This window comes from Caretta caretta, chromosome 3 (genome assembly GCF_965140235.1).
Source record: "Caretta caretta isolate rCarCar2 chromosome 3, rCarCar1.hap1, whole genome shotgun sequence".
NCBI classification, from domain to species: domain Eukaryota; kingdom Metazoa; phylum Chordata; order Testudines; family Cheloniidae; genus Caretta; species Caretta caretta.
Genome location: NC_134208.1, coordinates 139366336 through 139389079, shown reverse-complemented (window position 1 = coordinate 139389079; position 22744 = coordinate 139366336). Strand labels below are relative to the sequence as shown.

The following is a 22744-nucleotide window of genomic DNA, read 5'->3' as shown; positions in this document are numbered from 1 at the left end:
CTACTGCTATTTATTTTGCTAGCCAATTGGTAGCAAGACATCTCTGGGCTTAGAATTACCTCACAGAAGTCAATGGGATTTAAAAATGTTTGTCTAAATAATTTGGTCTTCATGGTAGCCAAAGAATTTGGATCAAATTCTTCCCTCATTTATTTGTCTGCAACCCTGTTGAGTTCACTGCAGTCCAATGGGTATAAATTAAGTCACACTGTGTATTTAAAATGCTCTCTCCATCTGTATGTCTGTCTGTCTGCCTGCCTAACAATTTTTAAACTGTAGAAGTATCTGCCTGATATATATTTCTGACCAGCTTCTGTTCTCAGTGATAGGTAAATCACTAATATAAATGAGAGCAAGAAGTTGGCCATTGAAGTCTAATAGCAATCAAAATGCACAGTTTAACTAAGTAGTAAAGATATTTGCTCTGCAAAAGGGATGATTGTGGGACCTGTATAATTTGGAAATGATGCATTCTAAGAAGACTGCATTCCTATGTAATCATTTAGTACTGCGCATATGCACATTAAATGTGATTACATAGTATACATAATTATTACCAACTAGGCTTGGAAAATACATGTTAAGCTTAGTGAATAAATGTGGTAAAATAGAAGCAGCTTAATGATAATAATTATCTACAATAAAAGCACTAAGAAGATACCTTTGGTTTGTTTATACTATTCTTATTTATATAAAAGAAAGAGAAATTATAGTTAGAACAACTCTGTTTAAATCTATCATATCCATATACCCCAAACCAGAGTATATTGACCAAATATGTAAACAGCACCATGAAGGTATGATGGCTTTGCACACCATAATGTATTGTGTGAGACCATGTCTTGTGTAGTGAATAAAGCAGAAGTCTGGAAGTTCTCGTTCTAGTTCCACCGCCCACTTTCTATGTGACCTTGGACAGGGCCTTTAACCTCTCTCCCTCGCTTTACCCATATGTAGAATGGGTTTGCTCATCATATCAATGTCACAAGGGCTTTAGAAGCTTGTTTAATGTTTGTAAAGTGCTTTGAAATCTTTCTTTAAGGTGCTACAGAGAACACCTTGCAATTGTATTTTAATTGTTTCATAAGGTAGTTCAGATAGAATAATCATCCTAAACCTTTAACTTCCTTTGAACCAAACCTTTTTGAATTTCAAAGAGGCATTAATGCTTCTGGTTTGACTCAACTAATATTCTTTTTGGATTATATCTGCATAGAGCCTACAGAGACGCAATAGACTGGTAATCAGTATCTCTTCTGCAGACCTCCACCATGAACTTCCCACTTTATGTAGCCCATCAGCATTGTGATAATAAATCATAGTGATGAAGGATAGTCACTGAGATCCTTTTACTGAAGCTGAAATACTAAAAAACCCACAAGTCTGCAGTGTTGCTCTTTAAACATCACCATTTACTTAGGAGAAAAGTATCTAGTATAAAAGAAGCTCCTTTATCATACTGCTATTCAAAAAAAGAAGATAACTTGGTAGCAGGTACAGCTCTTCATGACTATATGTCTGGGGGGAAATAGTTCTGCAGGAGATTTCATTGGTAGTTAAGAGCAAGATGGAACCTTGAAAAAGTTGAAAGATTCAGTGTTTTCTAAAAATTAATCTGATCACTTCTTGGCTACAAATGAGATTCAGCCCATTAAGAGATGGATGGTACCCATCCCCGTCTCTCTTCCTTTACGCTGTACTTGTGGATTACTGGTACCAAATAACTTTCTTCTGGTTTTTGTCCTTAAAAATGATAAAGGGGACCCCCAGCATTTGGATATTTTGGAATATGATTCATATGTTCAGAGTTCGGGAAGTTTGCCAACATCAAACATCTGCATCTTTTAAGTATCATGAGTCCTGATTCTTCATTCTCTCTTAATGTAAATTCAGTGCAACACTGAGTTTAGTAAAATAAGTCTGGTCTGAAACCAAATGAAGCAAAAGGAAAATCTGGATCCTTGAATCCCAAACAGAACAAATTTCAGAAATGCCAGACAGTGATTTATCTTCTCCCAATTCCTTGTTCGAAAAAATAAAATAGCTTCTTATAAACATCCCCTTAGTCGTTAATACAAAACACACAGCTACTCATACATGTCTCCAAAGCCATTAACCTATCTGTTCTTTGTACAGAAAAGGAACAACAAAACAAAAATGGAAATAAGATCTCTTTAGAATCTTTACGGGTCATCTTGAATCTCCTAAAACAAAGTCAAAATACCAGCTATTTATTTCAATTAAGGAATAAGTAGTGCATTGACCTTTAATAATTGAGTGTGACCTCATCTTAATTAAAAACCTACTTGGCTCTATTGGATCTGCAAGGCTTGATAGCATAGAGGTAAAACCACCTGCACTTGCACTACCTACCAGTGTAGACCCTATGTAGTAAAACAGGTGACGTTTTTCAAGTGTAGATGAGCCTTTATAGCTCCAGAGACTTTTTCGACCGATCAAAAAGAAAAATATGTCAAAGCATGCAGAACTGTTGTTTCCTAGATGTTTTTGGATGTTTGATGTAAATCAACAGTGATCAAATGTGCACACATCATCAAAAGGGGATGAAAACATAGGTATAGTGAGGTAAAATGCAAAGTAAAGGGGGGATGCTAGAGGAGGAACCGCAGGGAAGTTTGATAGTAATTGTCAATTCTCCAGGGAGAGGAAATGAACAGCATAGACAGACAATGTGAATATGTGACCATAGGACTGAACCTCTCACATGAAAGAGAATTTAATTTCCTCTTGTCTGTTTAATATTGTCCTGATATTGCTTTCTGGTGTAATCAAACTCTGCAGTAGTTGCTTAAAGGAAAGTGCGGAATCTGTATTGGGATGCTAGTCGTCAATGTCTAGGTCCATGGGAGGATGTTGACCTTAAGAAATGGTCCAAATCTTGATAAGGGCTGAGAATTGCTGTAGTCTACGACCAATTAACATTAATAAATGCTTGGGAGAGTGGCTCTTGGGGAGTTGGTGGGGCATAGGATTTTTTCAGCAGATTTATTCCTGTACCTTTAGCTAGATTATGTGGGTAATGGCAGAAGGAACCTGTACTAACTCCTGCTATTGTTTGCTTACTGTCCTTTCCCCACTCAATGTTACTTTAATTTATCTAATGTTTGTGTAAATCTGGAGTCTTACATCTGCCTCCTGCCCTTAAAACCCAAGATTTTAAAAAGAATGGTGTTAGTTCTGCTGTGAAGTGGGTAGCTCCTTTACAAGATGGTTTGATAAGGATGCAATCATTTATTATGTGTCTTCCCATTATACCTTAGGTATCTCCACTTGATTGAAACAGTAACATGAGCAACCTTCATGGAATAGACAGGAAATGCACATAAGTGTGTTGTTGCTTTTAAAAGATTTTCTTCTTAAAATTTATATTTGCTTTTTAAAATATTTTTGTTTGTCAGTATCCTTTTTGTTTTCCAGAGAATCACCCTGTCTCTTGTTTAAAGTAAACAGTTAAATATGTTTATAATGGGCCAATTCCCACTGGGTGGCTTACAGTGTGATAGATAAGCCTGGGAATAGTTCAGGTAATGCTGTGTGTAGAAGGCTCTACCAAGCATAGCACACGGAAGGAATGAAGGTGCAAAGCCAAGAGCATGAGAAGAGAGGGAATGAAAAAGGGGGATATGAGTAGGGAAATATGAAAGCAGAGATGTAGGTTGGGTACATTTATGGACAGAAACATAAATTTGGAAAAGGAAGCAACCAAAGCAATAGAAAGATTGGAATGGTGGGAAAGAAAGAGGACTCGAGCAACTCCAGTCGGAAGAGGTGAAGGTTACCCTTGGTATGGTAAGAAATGATGAAGAATTATGCTACAAAGTGGGGATAATGAGAAAAAAGGTGGGCCTGGGTAACATAAAATAAGAAGTGGTGACAGGATCTTCAACAACTAGATATGGGAAAAAATAGGTGAAGATGGATCAGGAGGAAATAAATATATTTTTAAAGATAGCTTGAAATATTGCTGGGATGTTGGTCAGAATTTGAGTTGCTGGTGGGACATGATAGGACCAACAATATATGTGTCTGTGAGGGGAAGAGAGAGAGAGTTGGGAGCGTCAGAATAGAAGTGATGGTTAAAGATAGAGGACCAGAAGAGGTCTCCTACAGAAATCATGGAGAGATTAAATGAGAGGTTCCTGGATGGAGCTGCTATTAGCACATATTAAATCAAAGAGTTAGGTTTTCAGTAACATCTTTAAATAGAGATTTTGGAAATTGCTAAAAAATAGAATACAGACTTGAGCTGTTCCATAGATATGAGTGTGTATATATGCAATTACAATGTGTGCTGCATTAACCTTTTTTAAGTCTTGTTTGATAAAGGGTTTTGTTTGTTTGTTTTTGCACGTCAGTACAAGAATGTAATACGTTTGCTTGTTTGTCCCTGAAAATTTACAATAATTATTCTTTTTAAAATATAGACTACTGTCAGATAAGTAACATGCTTCTTGCATGATGAAATTGTGCATCAGTATTCCTGATTTGGAAAAAAAAATAGTTTGCATAATGTGTCTCTTTTGTTGAAATTGTGGGGTGTTCTCTACAAATAAAATGGTCCAGTTGATTCTGGAGAAACTCAACATTAGTTCCTTTTTACACGTTACCTGTACATTTATGGTGTCAGGGAGGTATGACTGAAGAATATAGAAAGGGCAAGCTTACTAAACTAAAAATATTTTTTTTTCTCCTAGGTTCAGACATTGTTCAGTGGTTAACGAAGAATTTAGCTATAGAAGATCCAGGTAAATTGTTTTTTCTCTATTAAAAAGTTCTGCTTGGTGGGTCTGTTAAGTTCTAAGGTCTTGTTCTGTTCTCTGGCCCTGTAGGGATGCCAGCTAATAACTGGACAGAATTTGATCCATGGATTCTCGGGGATTCAATTTTACTAGCAAAGCGTACAGCATTCAATCCTGCAGACCTGCCTTAAGAACCATTACCGGGGATGCAACACTTTATTAGTTTCAGAGCAGCAGCTGTCTTAGTCTGTATCCGCAAAAAGAAAAGGAGTACTTGTGGCACCTTAGAGACTAACACATTTATCTGAGCATAAGCTTTCGTGAGCTACAGCTCACTTCATCGGATGCAACAATTTATTAGTGTAACTTCTGGAAAATCAGATTAGCTTAATGGTAAAGAATAGGAATGACTATTGCTTTAACTGGGGAAATAGTCGTATCAATTCAGTTCCATGAGTACACATTCACCCAACCCCATGTTAAATGGCATCTAGCCAGTTGTTAAATAAATTAAATTAAAAAATTCTCATCTATTTCATACTGAAGTAGTCAGTAGGTTAAAAATTACATTTGTTTGATGTTTATTCAGTCTTTTTTATTATTATTGCACTGTTATCCAGTGCAGTATTGTATTTTCAATTTCCAGATATTTTTATGGGTCTCTTACGTGGAAAGACTGAACAGAAAGATACAATCCATGCAGCCCACCAAATGCAGTGAGGAGAGATGATCCAGTTTTTATGGTGCTTAGATTAGGACTTGGGAGACCCAGGTTCAATTCTTTCCTCTGTCCGTGACTTTGTGCAAGTCACTTAGTCCCTATGTTCCCTATCTGGTATGTCCCTATTCAGAGGGGTTTTGTGAGGATAAATTCTAGTGCTGGTCAGAAATTTTCTGGGGAAATGCTTTTACAGCAGGAAATTAGTCAAAAGCAAAACATTTAATGGACATTTTGACAAAATTGCACAAGAGGGATGGGGTGGGGAAACAGAATGGTGCATGCTGATAAGGTTTCATTTCAAACTTTTCAGAATGGAACGTTTCAATTTTTCCATTTCGAAATGAAATTTTGTTTCAATGTTTAAATGTTTGTATTATATAACATTTTTAAAAACTCAAAGTCAGAATGAAACATTTTGATTTTATTGAAACAAAATATTTTGATTGACCTGAAACATTTTCCTTCCAGAAATTGGTTTAACAGGAAATTTTAAAAATATTTTGGCTTTGTTCCATTTTAGAATGACACTCTCCTCCCCTCTCCCACCCACACCTGCCCAATCATGGAATTTCCCATGAGGGAAAATCCAGTTCCTCCCCAGCTCCAATCGGTATATTAAAAATTGTCAGGCACTCAGATACTATGGCAATGGGGTCCATGTGAAGTACCTAAGATAGATGCTTTAAAGGAACCAACTGTGAACCTACCAGAACTGTCTCAAAAAAGAGGAGGGTTACTAATCACTTCCAGGTTAACATAACTTTACCTATTCCAGCAACCAGCTAACACTGACAATACAAAGAGTGCTCGCATGCCTAATTGTGTTGATCATGCTCAATGCAGATAGTAAAATGTGAGCTCTTGAGACCTGACTTTGAGCTACTGTTACTTCTGTTCTCTTTGCCTTGTTTGTCAGATACAAAAATGTTCAGCAGCCCATTTGTATTATGATTTGAGTCTGTGTCTGTCTTACTGTTTGGCTGGGATGAGACTCCCAATTGTCAGACTATGGTGATTTGTTATATTAGCAGTAACTGACTTGCCCTTGAACTACAATACTGGGATCAATTGTCAGTCAGTTCTCTCATCAACAGAGAGACGCTTCCAAATGAAAAAAGATTAAACCAAAGGTGAAACATGGTTCCCTTTGTTAATACGCAATAAAATAATAATAATTACAAAAACACTTAACACAAAACACTGGAGTGGCTGAATTTGGATAATGTCCTATCAGGGTTTTATGACAATCAGGCTCCAGATACCCCAGTGGAGAAACAGGGGGTCTGAACCCCAAAATATGCAATTGAATCAAGTGATTGTATACAATATTATCATATTATAAAAGTGTATTTAGTAAAGTATCATATGAAATTAGTGACACGCTGGTTAGGAATAGCACTGTGTGTTATGTACGGCGTGTGTATAAAGAGTTATGTATGTGTGCTGAAAATATGTTCCTAAAATGTGTTCGGGAAGCCGTGCATAAGTCAAGCCTGCCATAGACAAAGGACTGTGGCTTTATCTCTGTGACCGGCTTGATTACAAACAGATGGCTATGAAAGTATATTTACATATCATGTAAACAAAGCAATCACGCTAACAAGCAGCGGAGGAAATAGTGTAGTGAGCACACCAGGGGACAGAAAGTCTTCCTGGCTCTTGAGGACAACACCCTCTGATTCTGGGAACATCAGATCCTCCTACCAGGAAGGGCTGGAGATGCTTGTTAATTGGATGTGAGGATGCTGGTCAATGACATAGCTTGTTAGAATTAAATTTTAGGCACTAGAAAGGATGTTGTTTTTGTTTTGTCTGTAACCCTTTTCTATCTCCTTTATCCTTGCTTGGTATCATTCAAATCTCTGGTTTTTATTAATAAAGTTATTCTTAGGTATACTATAAACCATCTCAGTGCCGTTACATTGAAGTGAAGAGTGACTCCTTAGTGAACCTAACAGGCTGGGGTGTGCACTGTCTCTTTGCAGACAGCAAGCTTAATAATTTCTGTCAGTGTCGAGTGAGAGGGTCTAGAGACTGCAGAGACACGTCTCTGGGGAACTTGGGAACTGGGGATCACTGGTTGTTACCTCCAAGCGAGATTTAGACTGGCAGAGTCCTGTGGAGTATGGGCTGGATGAATGGACTATAAGGTGGATAGAAAGCTGGCTAGATCATCGGGCTCAACGGGTAGTGATCAATGGCTCCATGTCTAGTTGGCAGCCGGTATCAAGCAGAGTGCTCCAAGGGTCGGTCCTGGGGCCAGTTTTGTTCAATATCTTCATTAATGATCTGGAGGATGGCGTGGACTGCACCCTCAGCAAGTTTGCAGATGACACTAAACTGGGAGGAGTGGTAGATACTCTGAAGGGTAGGGATAGGATACAGAGGGACCTAAACAAATCAGAGGATTGGGCCAAAAGAAATCTGATGAGGTTCAACAAGGACAAGTGCAGAGTCCTGCACTTAGGACAGAAGAATCCCAGGCACCACTACAGACTAGGGACCGAATGGCTAGGCAGCAGTTCTGCAGAAAAGGACCTAGGGGTTACAGTGGACGAGAAGCTGGATACGAGTCAACAGTGTGCCCTTGTTCCCAAGAAGGTCAATGGCATTTTGGGCTGTATAAGTGGGGGCACTGCCAGCAGATTGAGGGACGTGACCGTTCCCCTCTATTCGACATTGGTGAGGCCTCATCTGGAGTACTGTGTCCACTTTTGGGCTCCACACTACAAGAAGGATGTGGAAAAATTGGAAAGCATCCAGTGGAGGGCAAGAAAAATGATGAAGGGACTGGAGCATATAACTTATGAGAAGAGGCTGAGGGAACTGGGATTGTTTAGTCTGCAGAAGAGAAGAATGAGGGGGGATTTGATAGCTGCTTTCAACTACCTGAAAGGGGGTTCCAAAGAGGATGGATCTAGACTGTTCTGAGTGGTAGCAGATAACAGAACAAGGAGTAATGGCAGTGGTGAGCTGGAGCCAGTTCACACCAGTTCACTAGAACCGGTTGTTAAATTTAGAAGCCCTTTTAGAACCGGTTGTTCCGTGAGGGACAACCGGTTCCAAACGGGCTTCTAAATGTAACCGGCCAAAAGTGGCGCCTTAGGCGCTGACTCCACGGGTGCTCCAGGGCTCCCTTTGGCATTTGTTTGCAAAATTGACCATTTTAGGAGTGTTGACTCTTCAGTGATGGTGCCAATTAGTTTTAATGTGGAAAATCTATCCTCTGCCATTTTATTTTTTAACGTGGTAATTAGTGCTGTGAAAGTTACCAGATGGACCACTGATGAGTCCACTAGAGACCACTAGAGACTAAAGTCTTTTTAATTCTTTGAAAGATACAACAGAGAGGATGGATGGACTTGTTCAGAGCTCAGAATTAAAGCTTGGTCTACACTGCCAATTTATGTGGCTATAACAACATCATTCAGGGGTGTGGAAAAATCTACACCCCTGAGTGATGTAGTTATACTGACCTAAACTCTGGTGTAAACAGTGCTACGAGATTGTGGAGTACCTAACATTGACGGAAGAGCTGCGTGGATAGTGCTGCAGCAGAGCTATAAGTGTAGACAAGCTGAGACTCCCAAGATGTGAGTTATTTTCCTGTTTCTGCCGTTGATCTCTTTGGTAAGCTTGGGAAGTCACTTATCATCTCTGTGTCTCATTATCCCAGTGTATAAAACAGTGATGCTATTATTGAACCTTTACTGAGTGATAGCAGATTTGGGTGTCTTGACAGTTTCCGTTTTGGTGTAGAAAATGGTAACATAGAGTCAAATATTTTCTTAGTGTAACTTGTATATTTACAAAATATATATGGCATCTTTAACTCTATGGAGTTTTATCCATCAATATGCATCAATGAACTGTAATGTGCAAGCCATTAGCACCTTTTGCCATACCAATTCCTACATCTCAGTGGGGGTCGTGTCTTTTAATTCACCAACATTTCTAAAGCACTTTGAAATCTCTCGATTGAAGGCACTTTATGGTTGAAAAGTAACTATGTCAGGGACAGTGGTAATGAAAAGAGCTCCAGAGTGTATCATGATCCTTGTGCCCACAATAGTATGTGGCTATCTTTTGGGGTCACTATTTGTAAAAGAAGACTTCAGCCACACAAGCTGCTACAAGCCCTTTGCTTAACCTCCCCAAAGACCCAATTTAGAATGCTATGCAGTGAAAACTATTTACTGACAATTTTACAGAAATAAAAAGTCACTAAATATGATAGGCATAAGAATACATACCTAGATGGAAACTGCTGAAACTATCACTACAGGAGCCCTAAACTGTACAATTCCCAGGAATAGCTATTTTGTTATCTGTCTTTAAAAAGTTATACAACCAAACATTTCTTGAAATATATTTGCATCATGATTTTTCAGCACCTCTTCTTTCAGTTTACTTTCCTGGTATTTGATAGATGTAGCTGATTGGTAACTAGATATCCCTTAAAAAGTACTTGTGGCACCTTAGAGACTAACCAATTTATTTGAGCATAAGCTTTCGTGAGCTACAGCTCACTTCATCGGATGCATCCCTTGGCAGCCTTGTGAGTTGTGTTCCGTGATCCAGTAGAATAAACAAGGAGAAGACAGGAGTTGAACATCTGGTTTACATTACTTCTATTTTCTTCACATTAAAATCTCTCTCACCAGCAGCCAGTGCAGTCAAGAACCAATCGTACAGTTCTTGGGCGTGTTCAGATCGAAGATTTTGGTTAGGATCTTTTTCCTCTCTCCCTTCTATAAACAGCAAAGTCCCAATCTCGTAAACACTTATACACGTGCTTAACTTTAACTTAGTTCCACTCAAGTAAATGGAACTACTTACATATTTAAAGTTAAGTGAATGCATATGCTCTTGCAGGACTGAGATCTAAATTTTTATAGACTCTAAAGCTGGATAAATATTCCACATTTTGTTTTTTGAAACTGCATTCTAGCAATTTTTTCCAAACAGAAATACTGTACATCCATTTTCTCCAGTCTGTGACGATTAGGGGTGAGCTTGACAATATCTTGTGAACTATGGAATTTTACCAAGGTTTAGTGATAACACTTGCTAAAAGAAAAGGAGGACTTGTGGCACCTTAGAGACTAACAAATTTATTTGAGCATAAGCTTTCGTCAGCTACAGCTCACTTCATTGGACACATTCAGTGGAAAATGAATGCATCCGATGAAGTGAGGTGTAGCTCATGAAAGCTTATGCTCAGATAAATTTGTTAGTCTCTAAGGTGCCACAAGTCCTCCTTTTCTTTTGGCGGATCCAGACTAACACAGCTGCTACTCTGAAACTTGCTAAAAGTATTAGTTTTCTCCAGTTTACGGAAATACAGTGTGAGAATTTGGTCAGATTTAAGTCATTTCTCCCCGCCCCCAGTTACTAATGTATGAGGGAACGGGAGAAGTAGCTAAGGGCATGGCTATACTTGCAATGTAGAGTGCTTTGAGTTAAACCAGCCTTCGGAGTGCTCAGTAGGGAAAGCGCTGCAGTCTGTCCACACTGACAGCTTCAAGCGCACTGGCGTGGCCACATTTGTGGCACTTGCAGCAGCATTGGGAGTGATGCATTGTGGGCAGCTATCCCAGCATGCAAGTGACTGCAACGTGCTTTTCAAATGGGGGTGGGTTGGGGTGAGGTATGACAGGGAGTGTGTTGTGTGTATGTGGGGGGAGAGAGGGTGGGTTTTGGGGGCCTGAAAGCATGTCAGCATTCTCTCTTGTAAGTTCAGACAGCAGCAGACCCTCCTTCCCACCCACCTCCCACTCTCACACACACAGCATTCCACACTAATGGTTGCTTTGTCTCGGAGCAGATAAGCAGCCAGCTGTCAGAAACGGAGCTTTCAAAGGTCCATCCACATTTCTGCAGCGATTCCAAAACAATGACAAGAGTGGCCACTTGACTTAAGGTGATTATGGGACGTTTCTGGAGGCTGATCAGAGCACAGTAATGCAACACCTTGTTCACACTGGCGCCGTGGCGCTCCAGCGGGGGTGCAGCACACATTGACCAGGTGGAATACCAGCAGCACTGTAGCCGTGGAGTCAGAGCACTCTACGTGCCTTGCCAGTGTGGACGGGTAGTGAGCTAGTGCGCCCGGGGCTCCTTTATTGCCCTGCAACTCAAAAGTGGAGCCAAGTCCTAAGCAATGTATCTCAAACATAGCATTTAGGAGGCTGACCCAAATAGCTGTGCGCAGTTAGAAGGTGAATTAGGATCGCTCATTCAAGAATTTGTTACACAAGGAAACTAACCTTTTATGGGGAGGAAAAAATGTGATCAAGTGAGTAGCAAAATGTCTCACACACGTTTGTCATCCTTGTGTCAATTAAATATGATTTAATAACTTGAAATAAAACCACAATGAAAACTGTCCCACCTACCCATTTAACTAAATAAACCTAAATCAAATAAACTGGCTGCAGATGAGCCATGAATCTCTCCTAATGAAACCTGAAGTTACAGGAAACTAATCTGATTTCATGTGTCCTTACCTGAATTGAGCCAGGTTTGTAGAATGAGATTCTGAGATTTGCAAATCTTTTCAATGAATCTTGACCAAGTTTGAAGTGAAACCCCTCTCTCCAACTGGGTAAGTTTGCTTTGAACTTGTGAGGTCATGTAAAGTCTAAATGAAATTCTGGGTGTGATCTCACATGAATAGAAACTCGAAAGTAACAATAAACAAAACTTTCAAGGTGTTTGAGAATAGAAACTGCCTACTTATGCTGAGCTCCATGACTGACTCTCCTTAATACTGTTAGTGGTGGTGAAGTGTCACCTTACTGTGGTATCCAAATAAAATAAAGAAAAATAGGCCAAATTGTGCCTTTAGATATTATAATATATACCCCATATACTAGTTAATCCTGTTACAGCCATGGCTAAGAATGTTGGGTCTTTTTTGCTCAGATAATAGAGACTTCTGCTTTTAGATTCAGAGGTCCCAGGTTTGGTCCCAGATGCTGATGACCCACTCAGGAGTGCAGGATGTTACATATGCATATGGGCTTCCTGTTGGGATTAATGGGAGACATGCAACTGTAACCCTTCTGCCAGGCCACGTTGATAGCAGCAAGGGCCGGGTTCAGTGCACAGGGGCTCCCTCTCATCAAAGCAAATGCAAAACTGGCTCGAGCCCCCACCCAGTGACCTGGGAAAATCTTACACACCCCCTGGGCGCCTCAAAGAGGCAATACTTCCCCTTTCGCAAGCACAGAGTCTCGGTGTAGTAGAGAATCTTTAATAACATGAGGTAAACAACATCAGCATTAAATTGGGGAAACACCACAACTAGTGTTCATTAACCAAACCATGAGCAAAGACCCACCCCAGCAAATTGGGCCACATCCTTTCCCTCGGGTTCTTGAGTCCCAGAACCCAAACGTCTCTTAAGTCCAGCAATCCACAAATCACCCAAAATCCAAAAAAGTCCAGCCCCAGAGTTCAAAAGTTCATCTGCAGAGTGTTACTCCCCAGTCTGGCTAAAATGTGCCTGTGTGGGGGGGAAAGAGGTAAGGGGCACCTTACATGTCCTGAAGCTGACTGCCCCACAGGGCTCTGCTCTGCTACGCTGTCTCATGAACGGCTCTGCTCCACCACGACCCGCTCCGCTCTGCACAGCTCGCCGTCTCATGAACACACTGCTGTCTCATGAACAGCTCTGCTCCACCACGACCGGCTCTGCTCGTCGTCTCACAAACACACCGCTGTCTCATGAACAGCTCCGCTCCACCACGACCGGCTCCGCTCTGCACAGCTCGCCGTCTCACGAACAGCTCTGCTCACCTCGCCGTCTCACGAACACTCCGCCAGCCTATCCACGAACAGCACCGCTGTACTCTAGATCTTCCGGTTCCCCACTACTTGACACAGTGCGCAGTGATTTCAGCGCTCAGTGATTTCAGCTCATAGTAGTGGGAGCCTTAGTGCTGGTGCACCATAAGGCCAAAGTGAATGCAGCACAGTACCTGTAGCAAGACTCTTAATAGACCCAAAATTAGCTCTGACATTCCACAGTGGAGAGAGACAGAGGTGCAATGGGTGCTTCAGGCCCTCACAAAGGGGCCCACACCACCAGGTACTAATACCTGTCTCAAGTCTCTCTCAATTCACAGAGTTTTGGAACCCATGTCCCTTGCCTAGCGAGTGCTACTCAGTTGATGGTGAGTCCCTCCATCGTAACAAAAGGCCAAGTACAGTTCCAAGCACAGTTCCCATAATCAGGGTAATAACAATTTATTCTTCCCGCCCCAATAACAGAGACACTGGGGATCCCACAACAGCCAAAGTGACCATTTGGGCAATTATGGCCTCATTCTAGGTGGGGTGGGTGTGCCTATGCAAATGAGATCAGCCCCTGAACTTCTTTTCCACAACTTGCCACACCTCACCACCAGATGTCAGGGTGGAGCCCATCCTGACTCTGCTTACACAACAAAAGACAGAATTTGCTTCTACATATGGGGTGTTTGTATAAATATACATTAGTACTGGTAAACTAAAATGTATAACTCCTCTTAACATTTCTTCTTATTCTATCACTGGTATTTTTCAAAGATTGTATGAGTCTGGTATGTGATTGAAGATTGAGATTCCTCTCCACAGGATTTCCCATTTCATTCCTGAAATTTCTCTGGTTCATAAATTCCCATTTAATTGTATTTCTTTCATGTCTAGGAAGCATCCTTCTCTCTCTCTCTGATGTCTCTGAGAATGCAGTGCATGAGTGGATTTTGTTGTTGTTTGTTGTTACTGTCAGGCTTATGATGATTGTGATTTTTTTCAGTGAAAAAATAAAGGCAAATGTATCAGAAAGTACAAGGGGCAGTCATTTTCTGAGGACACTCATAAGTAACACAATTTTAGACAGCAGCCATGTTTACTAAGGGTAATCTTGCTTCAACCAACAAATCATGTAGAAACATCTGGCTTGGTGTAATAAATTCTCCTGGCATTATAGCTACCCAAACTTAGTCATCTTGGCCTACAACAGCAAAATAGGTTTTGCACCCAACATATGGCTGTCACTCTTTTGATGTCTCCTCTGAAATCCCAAAATTTCACTGTTAGTTAAAAACGTAATCTAGCCAGAATTATATGTAAATCATGTTTACATTATATTTTTAGGAGAATCTGAATCAGTTCCCAAAAATCCAGATAAGCATATAAAATTTCTATACTTCTCTTTAAGTGAGGCCTACTCTATGCTAGAAAATTTTCAACTTAAATACGTGAAAAACCCATACCCCGAGAGGTGTAGGTAATCCGACCTAACCCCCAGTATAGACAGCACTATGTTGACGGAAGAATTCTTCTGTCGATTTAGCTACCGCCTCTCGGGGAGGTGGGATTACCTGCACCAATGAGAGGGGTTCTCCCATCAGCATAGGTCGTGTCTACACGGAAGTGCTACAGTGGCACAGCAGTAGTGGTGCAGCATTTCAAGTGTAGACAAGACCTCAGTAATCTTAGCTAAAAGAAGAAATTTACCTGTGGGGTTTTTTTTAAACAGTTTCTTCTCTGCTGCTGAAGGAGCAGATGTATCCCTGCTCATTTTTATTTCATTTCATTTTTTGTTTGGCCCATTTTTCTTGTAAAATCCAGCTCTGGCAATTGGTTTACTCTAATATCTTCTCTACAAGCCTTGTAAATCAGCAGGAGACAGGTGCTGAAGCTTTTTCCCTGTAGCTAGCGTTATTAGTTAATGCATCTATGACCTTATGAACCCCTCAGTGCCAACTGATAAAGGGTTCACTGTCACAACAGCAACTCCTATCAGGCCTGATAAACTCACTATGCCTAATCCATCGCTGTCATAGTCTTTATCTATAAAGAATATAATATAAACTATGAAATGAAAGATTATTTGTATTGGTCATCATAAGCATTGCAAGGTGCACGTATGGGTGTCATGCAAGACGTTGTCTGTATGTAAAAAAAAAAAAAATTATTTAAACAGCCAGGGTTAATAAATAAGATTTTCCCAGATGAAGGAATGTTGATTTACCTATCAGCCTAGATCTCTGAGGTAAAGTAAGCAGGACAAGCCAACACAAAGGAAGCCCTATTTGCATATTAATGCAACAGGAAAATAGGTTGATGGGGTTTGAGGGAAATGTAAACTCAGCATGGAAGACCAAGGTCAAAGGGGTTTGTTTAGTCTCTGGTGTTATAACAGTGAGTTTTAGGGAAATATAAGGTGAAGCAAAAAGACAGTTTATCTATTTACTGAAGGGACCCCCTGACAGGATGTGGGAGAATCATGAAAATCTGGGTCCTGATTTGACTGAAAATCAGCAAGCTCTACAGAAAAACTTCAAGGGTGAGCAAACTACTTTAGCCAAAGGATTGTAGCTCGCTAAACTTATGTTTGGAGCCTTAAAAGCCTGTTATACTTTTGTATAATTTGTAACCAATACTGTTTCTACTATTCTTACTCAGTATCACTTAAAACTCCATTAATGAACTCCTCTTTGTTTTGTCATAAGTAGATCTCAGTGCTGTAATATTATGCACAATGTGAATTCTTAGTTGAATGAAACAAGCTGGTGTGTATACTTTCTGTGACAAAGGTTGGATACTCCAAGGAAATGCTCAGGACCTGGGGTGCACCAAATGTTACCCTGCAAGACAAAGTAAGAGCAGACAGAATCCTGAGAAGTTTTGTCTGGGGTGGCTAACAGTCTGAGGTGACTGGGAGCTGTCATCCAATTTGGCACCAGCAAATATCTCCCTCACTGAGGCAGGAAGATAACAAGGTGATTCATATTTCTGGGTGCCTGAGAAAGTGTCACAGGATCCCAAACTCAAGTCATCAGAAGGTACTTATATCGGTAACCATAATGGTTTGAGGGGCAGGGTTGGTTTTTTTTTGTTTTGTTTTGTTTTAAACAGTGGGGCTAAATGCTAAACCAATTAGTAAGGACAAAGGAGAGTTGTCTGTTGGAAGTGGCGCTGGATAACGCAGTTCGGAAGAATCTTTATATTTTAAGACATATATTGAGACAGCCCAGGTTATTGGGATGAACAGGAACCACGCCTTCCAACATAAGATGACAGCAAAGTATCTGAATCCTGCCAGGAGCCAGTTAAGTTGAACTGAAGGATTTCTTGGGCTGTATCATTTCTGCCCATGATCCTCAGAGAGGGCAGATAAGTTCCATCATTATAGCCCATGAAACCCATCATAGAACTGCGCAGTTGGCTGTGAAGGCATGTTGCATGGAATAGGTCCTTAAAAACCTTTGTATCTCCAATGATTAGATGCAGTGCCAGTGTGGACACAGGGCATTAAAGCAAGTGTGTGGAACTCAGCTGCTTTTTTACAGTGTGCAGTGTGATCACATTCCCTTAAGTTAGGCCCGAGAAAGATAAGTAACTCAAAATTGGCTCAATTGCAGCAAGTATGTAGAGAAGACAAACTCTTTGGGCGTGAGCCTTCTATTAAGATGGGTGTGCAGAATTGGGAATAAAATGATCAAAATAATATACATCGGATTTCATGGATAACTAAAGATGTGATTCTACAGTATAACAGTAAAGCATGCATAAAAGTGGTCCATCTGAAGAATAGAGTTTCATCTTAAAAAATGCTGTTTTTTACTACTGCATTTGTAGATATTGAGAAACATTGTCTAAAATCTATGGCTGAAGTGTTTAGGAATGGCAAAGTATTATTCCTCTCAGTGTTAACAATGTCTGCACTGGTCCAAGATAAGCTACTCTCAGAATTTAGCAGTGAACTGTGTGAAGAAGACAACATTAAGGCTTGTCAACACATGGTGTCATGGTGTTAGCAGCACTAGAGAATCCTTTGCTGTAGTTCATATCTTTTTCTTTTAAAAAACTAGAAGAGGATGTCAGTGTTTGTGAATGCTGCCCTGTGGGGAACAATGGAATCTGAACAGCTCTTAACATGGGGTGAAATTCACCCCGAAGAAGGAGCAAGGGCAAGGCTTAGCATCACTTAAGTTCCCATCAGGATCATTCAGGTCTTCCCACCCCCACTGCTCTCTTCTCTGCTTCATGTTCCTCTTCACCACAAGCACCTGGACTAGCGTGATCTCCTGCCCCACTCCCTGGGTTGAGAATACTGTGGTAGGCCAGTATACTTTGATGGGACAGTTCTAAAGGATCCCCTAGTGCCTCAGGTTGTGGTGTTTCGAGAGGTGGCCCTCTTCCTTCCTAGCCCCCAAATCCCCATCACACTGTTATGAGGAGGCACCGTGCTGCTTCTTTTTGGATGAAACACAACCCATGTTCCTAAGCTCTTATGGTGATTGAGTACCTTTTGGCATCTTTCACAACAGTTGGGCTGCTAATTCTGGTTGCCTGGCCAAATTCTAAGTTTGGTATTTACATCATGCTTATTGTGCCTAAAGTCTGCCTGCAGTTCCAGTAAGACACAGCATTCTCCTTTGCTTGCTGATCTAAGATGCTGCAGTTGCTCTGTGCAGTTTCCCTGTGCTCTGTAAACAGTTTGTGCATTTTTCTCCCCAGAGACATCTGCATCCCAGTAGTGAGTAAAACCATTCCAAAATCTATATTTTGTACAGCCTGTTGAAGTTTGAAAATCTCTTTGGAGGCTATTTGTATGACAGATAATGAAAGGCAATATAAGGCATAGACCATTATCAGTATAACAAGATATAGGTAATTTTATAGCAACCTGTTATAACACATGTGTATATTACTATATAACCTATTATAATGTATGTCTAGATAATGTTATAGAAACCTGGTATAATGCATGTAAGATGCTGTAGGGACATACTCAAAAAGGGCAAGTGATGTCCTATTTCATCTTGCCCAGATCTGGTGCAAGTTAATTAGGTCTAACTACACATGATGATGACAGTTTTATTTTTATTTATTAGTATTATGTTTGGATACTTGAACTGTACTTCACAACAGCAGTATTAATATAGGGCCCAATCCTGACTCTTCCACTGACTGACATTAAAAATATTTTGCATTTTCATATAGCAGTAATAGGTAAGTATAGCTATCCACACTACAGATGGGGACATTGAGGGTCCCATGTGAAGTGACTTCCCTAGGAGCCACTGTGGTGTAGTAGATTAAGTATAGGACATTGAGTTGTTACCTTGCACAACTCAAATTTTCAGAAATGGCCTAAATTTTCAGAAATGGCCACTAATGTGGGGTGTCTCTCTTCTTTCTCTCTCCCTTTGCAGTTTTCCCTTCCTTCTGTTCCTCTTCCTCCCCCCAATTCATTTCTCTGCTTTCACTCTCCAGAAAATCCCTTGGTGCTTCTGCACTATTTATGCATGGTGGGATAAAGGAATAGGATCTCTGCTCGTGTGGCTTCTCATGTTCACAAGAAGATGAGAAGCCAGCTAGGCATTTTAAAGAGAGCCACTAGCCAGTCTGCTCCCCAGATTTAGACTCCCCATCTAGGAAGCACTTCTGTAATAAGAGAGAAGTCTATTAATTCCCTCTCTTCTCTCCTATACACACAGTTCTCCTCCTCCAATTTCTGCTGGTGTCTTCAGCTGCTATACCCACCCACTTCCCCCTACTTTCAAGGCAGCCATTGTACAGGGAAGGAAGGGCAGTCATTGGAATTGTGAAACTCTGTTTTTTCCTTCCACTGTTTGTGCTGCAGGCTGAGTCCAAGTCCACCTTCTTTTTGCACAGTACCATTCACAACACGGCCCTATTCCTGACTGGGGTCACTTGGCTCCACCACTGGATAAAATGTTTGATAGGTGCCAAGTTCCTGCTGCTCCGATTGGAGTTTGTTGAAATACTAAGAGTTGAATGCCACTAAAAATCAGACCTTAAAGTCTAGATCCACAAAGGGGACTTAGACTTAGCATCTCAATGTCTAACTTTTAGGCACTGTGCCACCCAGTGTAATCCACAGCCAAAGATGACTTGTGCCTCCTGATACTGGGAGGGTCATGTTGTAAAGAGTGGGACAGAACAGCAGCTGCCTGAGAGAGAGCCCAGCTGGGTAGGCAGTGGCGGTCAGCCCCCTTTGCTCCCCGCCCAGGCCCTGCTGCTGGGGATGCGCTGAGTGAGCCAGAAATGTGCTGTGGGGCCCCCGGGTTGCTCGATCCCTCTCCCTGGCAGCCAAGCCCAGGCGGGGGAGGCGGGGGAGGACAGCAGCAGAATGACAGAGCACCAGGTTGAGCAGAAATTTGGGGGTGGGGGGACGTGATCTCGTGTCGCCTATGTCCACAGCCCTGAGTTAGATGCCAAGGCCCCCTGAACAATGAATGGAGAGAGTTAAGCACCTAAGAAGGGGATCCAGCATGCTCAGTGGAGAGTTACCCAAGCAAGCCAAGAGGATATGCTGAGGAGCGAGGTGTAGCCCAACCCCTAGCCCTCAAAGGGATGTAGGCACTGAAGTCTAATCTGGAGGGAGGCACCTCCCTCTTCTTGGATTTCACAGCCATGATCCCTCTCCTGGAGTTAGGCAGCAAAGCCCTTTCTTTCAAAAAACAAGGAGGAGAAGCTGAGGGTGGTGTTATGGCTCTCATAACTTTTAGCTCACTGATTAGAGCACTCCCCCAGAATTTAGAAGACCCAGGTTCAGTTCCCTCATCTGCCAGATGTGGAGAATAGACTTGAATTTGGGTCTCTCTGATCTCAGGTGAGAACCCTAACTACTTGGTTATGGGCTATTCTGGCTCAAGCTCTCCTGTTAATTGTGTTAGACGTTGTATACATAATTAAATATGAATTCGGACAGAGAGCATGTGCGTGACTGTGCGGCCCGGTGGTTAGGGTAACTACATGGGTTCCAGTCCCCCAGTTCCAGGGGATATTTAATTATGTATATACAATGGAACAGCTTCAGCTGCAGAGATTGGGAACTATGTGCTCCAGAATAACCCACAGCCCAGTGGTTAGGACACTCTGCAGTGTTGTTTGTGTAGGGCCCATTCCAGTTTGTGTAGGGCTTCAGAGATATGTGGGGCAACGACTAGTTTATGGATCCTGCTGGGCTTAGGTGTGAGCTGAGTGGCTTTTTACGGGACTTCACCAGTGGAAAGTTAGGTGCCTAGGGACTTTGGGCACCCACAGAATTATGTGGCAGATGAACATGGATTTTGAGGATATATATTTTGTAAATAGATGCCCATAGTGGAAGTTAAGTGCCTAAATCTCTTTGTGGATCTAGATCTATGTTATCCAGTTGGGCAGTCAAAAACTGATATATCCAGAATAGGAAATTGTTTCTGAAAATTTGGACCTTATCTTTTGTTAATTGGAGTTGGTAAACTCTATAAAGCTTACTGCTGAGTGGTATGGTTCAAATATTCCTTATTAACATATCCAAAATTAACCACTCAGTCTACTAAAACAACAACAATAATAATAGTTAATACTAATTTAATGTTCTGTACTAGTGATTTCTGGGCAAATGAGCAAAATAATATTGGAGTTTCTAGGCCAAGCTCTTTCAGATAAATAACAAGATGTTAAACAAAAAACTGTTCAGAAAATGAAAAAAATTCACTCCCTGAGATTGTTCTATCTTGAAGCCACTAAGTCTTCCAAATTTTTGCCACCCGACTCATGCAAATGTTCCTGAAGAACAGAGGGTTTAAGAAAGGGGGGGAAGTCACAAACCTTCAATAAAAACTGTGATACACACTTAGTAATGAGGTTTGCTACCATAGCTGAATAAGATATGTAAATAAATGGTCAGACATTTAGAGTTCCAACTGTAAAATAATTTTATATCACCAGTAATTGAAAGCACATATTAATGAAACATTGCTAAGCCCATGCTTCGAGCCATCCCTAGCAAATGGAAGCTTACTTTCACAAAATGTAGATCAAAGGGGATCCATCTGGTATTGGCTTTTAATTACCATCATAACTGTGACAGATTGAGCCACATTGAAGAGAAGGCTATATTTATGCTTCTGAAAATTATATTTAGAATATGGAAGATCACTAGGGAACAGCAATTATAGAAATATATATGCATGTATTTATATTTCAATTTTAATACCGAACAAGACTCCTATCCCCAGCTCCTGGTGCCCTGACAGTTATTTTAAGAATGGCCATACTGGGTCAGACCAATGATCCATCTAGTACAGTATCCCATCTCTGACAGTGGGCTGTGCCAGATGCTTCAGACGGAACAAAGAGAACAGGGCAATTTCAAGTTCTTAGCTTTTTTGACTGCCGCTGCAGTGTTTGATGTTTTGGTGTATGGTGACTCCAAGATCTCTCTCTTGAGTGGTAACAGTTAATTTAGATCCCATTGTTTTGTATGTATAGTTGGAATTATTTTTTTCCAATATGCATTACTTTGCACTTATAAACATTGTATTTCATTTGCCATTTTGTTGCCCAGTCATCCAGTTTTATGAGATCCCTTTGTAACTCTTTGCAGTCTGCTTTGTACTTAACTATCTTGGATAATTATGCATCACCTGCAAATTTTGCCACCTCACTGTTTACCCCTTTTTCCAGATCTTTTATGAATATATTGAACAGCACTGGCCCCAGTACAGATTGTTGGAGGACTCTGCTATTTACCTCTCTCCATTGTGAAAACTGACCATTTGTTTTTACCCTTTGTTTCCTATCTGTTAACCAGTTATTGATCCATGAGAGGACCTTCCTTCTTATGCCATTGCTGCTTACTTTGCTAAAAGCCTTTGGTATGGGACCTTGTAAAAAGCTTTCTGAAAGTAAGCACACTATATCACTGGATCACCCATGTTCGTATACTTGTTGACCCCCCTCAAATAATTCTAATAGATTAGTGAGGCAAGATTTCCTTTTACAAAGGCTGTGTTGTCTCTTCCCCAACATACCACATTTATACTTCTGTCTGAGAATTTCCCTGGTACTGAAGTTATTCTTACCAGCCTATAATTGCCAGGATTGCTTCTGGAGCTTTTTTAAAAATTGGCATTACATTAGCTATCCTCTGGTCATTCAGTACAGAGGCTAATTTTACCAACATGTTGCATCCCACAGTTAGTAGTTCTGCACTTTCTTTTCTGAGTTGCTTCAGAACCCTTGGGTGAATGCCAACTGGTCCTGGTGACTTATTACTGTTTAATTTAGCAATTTGTTCCAAAACCTCTTGTATTGACACCTCAATCTGAGACAGTGCCTCAGATTTGTCAACTGAAAAGAATGACTCAGGTGTGGGGAATGTCACACTCTGTCCTCTGCAGTGAAGACCAAGGCAAAGAATTCATTTAGCTTCCATCCTTGTCTTCCTTGAGTGCTTATTTAGCATCTT

The 22744-nt window shown here is 40.9% G+C and overlaps 1 protein-coding gene across 10 annotated transcripts in view; it reads left to right on the top strand.

Annotated features, from left to right (window-relative positions):
• The window catches only part of RGS7 (regulator of G protein signaling 7), a 421085-nt gene that overhangs the window by 282070 nt on the left and 116271 nt on the right, over positions 1-22744 (top strand). For all 10 annotated transcript variants that reach the window (XM_075126939.1, XM_075126940.1, XM_075126941.1 and 7 more), the window contains one exon: positions 4716-4766. In XM_075126939.1, the coding sequence (XP_074983040.1) occupies positions 4716-4766 (51 nt within the window). The remainder of the gene's footprint in view (positions 1-4715; positions 4767-22744) is intronic.